Below are 4,093 nucleotides of genomic sequence, written 5' to 3'. Positions count from 1 at the left end.
ATTGCCCCCCCCCTTTTACACACTCCCCCTCCCCATAATCCTCCCATAATCCCCCACGCAGCTTTTTAATGCGGGGGGGTGGAGGACAAGATCCCCCCCCCCCCACTCACAACCCATGGACGGGGGGGGGCAGATCAGGCCTCCCCCCCCCCAGCCTTAAAGGGGCGGAGCTGAGGGCGGAGCCCCCCCCCTTTCCAACCCCCCCCCCGGTCACTGAGAGTCGCCTACGGCAGCAGCAGCCCAGCGCCGCCCCCCCCTCATCCCCCCCCTGTGTCTGTGGGACCCCACGCGTGTCCGACCCCCCCATCATGGAGGAGCCCGGAGGGACCCCCCCATCCCCCCCCCCTCAGGACACGGGGGGGTCCCACGAGGGACTGAGCCACGAGATGGAGAGCGGCAGCCACAGCAGGTGGGGGGGGGGGGGATATGGGGATGTACGGGGACAAGGGGGGGGCACGGGGGGGGTCGTGGGGACAACTGGGGACTGCTTGGCCGGGGGGGGGTCCTGGGGGGGGTCGTGGGGTTGTGGGTCATGGGGACATTTGGGGATAGATGGGGACCGGGGGGGGGCGGGGGGGGTGTGCTGGGTTTGGGGGTCATGGGGACACATGGGACCGGGGGGGGGCTGGGGGGGTCGGGGGGACACATGGGGACAGATGGGGACAGGGGGGGCTGGGGGGTCCTGGGGTTGTGGGTCATGTGGACATTTGAGGGCCGGGGGGGTGGTCGGGGGGGTCGTGGGGACAAATGGGGACAGGGGGGGCTGGGGGTCGTGAGGACATTTGGGGACGGGGGGGCACGGAGGGGGGGCTGGGGGGGTCCTGGGGTTGTGGGTCATGTGGACATTTGAGGGCCGGGGGGGTGGTCGTGGGGGTCGTGGGGACAAATGGGGACAGGGGGGCTGGGTGTGGGAGCTGGGGGGGTAACGGGGCTGGGGGTCGTGGGGACATTTGGGGCTGGGGGGGTCATGGGGACACATGGGGACAGATGGGGACCGGGGGGGCTGGGGGGGTCCTGGGGTTGTGGGTCATGGGGACACTTGGGGACACTTGGGGACGGGGGGGGCTGGGGGCCATATGGGGCTGGGGGGGTCATGGGGACAGATGGGGACCGGGGGGGGGGTTGGGGGGGTTCTGGGGTTGGGGGTCATGGGGACAAGGGGGGACTGGGGGGGTCTGGGGGCCATATTGGGACGGGGGGTTATTGGGGACACTTGGGAACAGGGGGGGCTGGGGGTCGTGAGGACATTTGGGGACGGGGGGGCACGGAGGGGGGGCTGGGGGGGTCCTGGGGTTGTGGGTCATGTGGACATTTGAGGGCCGGGGGGGTGGTCGGGGGGCTCATGGGGACAAATGGGGACAGGGGGGCTGGGTGTGGGAGCTGGGGGGTAATGGGGCTGGGGGTCAGGGGGACACTTGGGGCTGGGGGGTCGTGGGGACATTTGGGGCTGGGGGGGTCATAGGGACACATGGGGACAGATGGGGACCGGGGGGGGGGGCTGGGGTTGTGGGTCATGGGGACACTTGGGGACACTTGGGGACGGGGTGGCTGGGGGCCATATGGGGCTGGGGGGGTCATGGGGACAAATGGGGACCGGGGGGGGCTTGGGGGGGTTCTGGGGTTGGGGGTCATGGGGACAAGGGGGGACTGGGGGGGTCTGGGAGCCATATTGGGACGGGGGGTTATTGGGGACACATGGGGACAGGGGGGGCTGGGGGGTCGTGAGGACATTTGGGGACCGGGGGGGGTCATGGGAACACATAGGGACACTTGGGGACGGGGGGGTTGGGGGGGTCTGGGGGCCATATTGGGACGGGGGGTTATTGGGGACACATGGGGACAGGGGGGGCTGGGGATCATGGGGACATTTGGGGACCGGGGGGGGTCATGGGGACGGGGGGGCACGGGGGGGGGGCTAGGGGGGTCCTGGGGTTGTGGGTCATGGGGACACTTGGGGACACTTGGGGATGGGGGGGGCTGGGGGCCATATGGGGCCGGGGGGGTCATGGGGACAAATGGGGACAGATGGGGCCGGGGGGGTCATGGGGACAGATGGGGATCGGGGGGGACTTGGGGGGGTTCTGGGGTTGGGGGTCATGGGGACACATGGGGACAAGGGGGGACTGGGGGGGTGTGGGGGCCATATTGGGACGGGGGGTTATTGGGGACACATGGGGACAGGGGGGGCTGGGGGTCATGGGGACATTTGGGGACCGGGGGGGGTCATGGGAACACATAGGGACACTTGGGGACGGGGGGGATGGGGGGGTCGTGAGGACATTTGGGGCTGGGGGGGTCATGGGAAGACATGGGGACAGGGGGGGCTGGGGGATCATGGGGACACTTGGGGACCGGGGGGGGTCATGGGGACGGGGGGGCACGGAGGGGGGGGCTGGGGGGGTCCTGGGGTTGTGGGTCATGGGGACACTTGGGGACACTTGGGGACGGGGGGGCTGGGGGCCATATGGGGCCGGGGGGTCATAGGGACAAATGGGGACAGATGGGGCTGGGGGGGTCATGGGGGCAGATGGGGACCTGGGGGGGGGCGGGGGGGTCCTGGGGTTGGGGGTCATGGGGACAAGGGGGGAGTTGGGGGGGTCGTGGGGACACAATGGGGACAGTGGATGTCGGGGGGGGTCGCGGTGACTGTGGGTCGTGGTGGCATTTGGGGACAGTTGGGGACAGGGGGGTCCGGTCCCTGTTGGGGGGGGGGGGGTCCTGGGGGCAGCGGGTCATAGGGATGTATGGGGCCGGGGGGGAGCGGGGGGCGCGTGGGGACACATAGGGACAGCTGGGGACACAGGGGGCGGTCCGGGGGGGTCGCGGTGGCAGCGGGTCCCGGCGACTCATGGGGACAAATGGGGGGCCGTGGTTTGGGGGGGGGGGGTCCCATTGGCCCCCATGGTTTGGGGGGGGGGGGGGTCCCATTGGCCCCCATGGTTTGGGGGGGGGGTCCCATTAGCCCCCATGGTTTGGCGGGGGGTCCCATTAGCCCCCATGGTTTGGGGGGGGGGTCCCATTGGCCCCCATGGTTTGGGGTGTGGGGTCCCATTGGCCCCCATGGTTTGGGGTGTGGGGTCCCATTGGCCCCCATGGTTTGGGGGGGGGGGGTCCCATTGGCCCCCATTGCCACACAGGGACAGTTGGGGACACGGGGGGGTCCTCCCCTTTCCCCCCCCACGCCCCCCCCCTCTTCGGCCCCGCACACCACGTGACCCGGCGCTGTGCTACCGGATTACGCTAATCCCCCCCCGCCCCCCCCAATATCCCCACGGGTGACAACGGAGACACGGGGGGGGGGAACCAACAACCCCCCCCCAACCCCCCCCGGGGGCTCGTTACGTTAATGGGGCTGCGGCACAAACAGCGCCGCGCACAAAGGGGGGGGGCACAAAGGGGGGGGGGGGTCGAGGGGCAGCATCACGCGTGGGTGGGGAAGGGGGGGGGGGATATAGGGGGGGGGGGTGGGGTGGAGTTATGGGGTGGGAGATGGGTCTGTAGGGTGCAGTTATGGGGTGGGAGATGGGATTGTGGGGTGAAGGTGTGGGGTGGGGGGTGGGATGGGGTGGAGTTATGGGGTGTGAGAGGGGATTGTGGGGTGGGGGCTGGGGCGTGGGGTGGAGTTATGGGGTGGGGGTGCAGTTATGGGGTATGGGATGGAGGTGTGGGGTGGAGTTATGGGGTGGGGGTGGAGTTATGGGGTGGGGGGTGGAGTAATGTGTGGGTGCAGTTATGGGGTATTTATGGGGGTCTGGGGTGGAGTTATGGGGTGTGGGTGCAGTTATGGGGTATGGGATGGAGGTGTGGGGTGGAGTTATGGGGTGTGGGTGGAGTTATGAAGTGTGGGGTTATGGGGTGTGTTAAGGGGTGTGGGGTGGAGTTATGGGGTGGGGGTGCAGTTATGGGGTGTGGGGTGGAGTTATGGGGTGTGTTAAGGGGTGTGGGTGGAGTTATGGGGTGTGGGTGAAGGATGGGGGGAGATATGGGATGGGGGGGTGGGATGGGGTTATGAGATGGAGTTATGGGGTGGGAGAGGGGGTTGTGGGGTGAAGGTGTGGGGTGGAGTTATGGGGTGTGGGTGGAGTTATGGGGT

General features: G+C 69.0%; 1 protein-coding gene across 1 annotated transcript in view; it reads left to right on the top strand.

The window, feature by feature from the left end:
* Positions 1-304: 304 nt before the first annotated feature.
* The window catches only part of LOC146751032 (inosine-5'-monophosphate dehydrogenase 1-like), an 18,147-nt gene continuing 14,358 nt past the window's right edge, over positions 305-4,093 (top strand). Inside the window, exon 1 of the mRNA XM_085535753.1 lies at positions 305-409. Within this exon, the coding sequence (XP_085391879.1) occupies positions 309-409 (101 nt within the window). The 5' untranslated portion in view covers positions 305-308. The remainder of the gene's footprint in view (positions 410-4,093) is intronic.

Source organism: Coturnix japonica, unplaced genomic scaffold, assembly GCF_054131305.1.
Source record: "Coturnix japonica strain WE unplaced genomic scaffold, WE-NBRP24 Scf171, whole genome shotgun sequence".
Taxonomy (NCBI): domain Eukaryota; kingdom Metazoa; phylum Chordata; class Aves; order Galliformes; family Phasianidae; genus Coturnix; species Coturnix japonica.
This window is presented reverse-complemented; position numbering and strand designations above follow the sequence as displayed.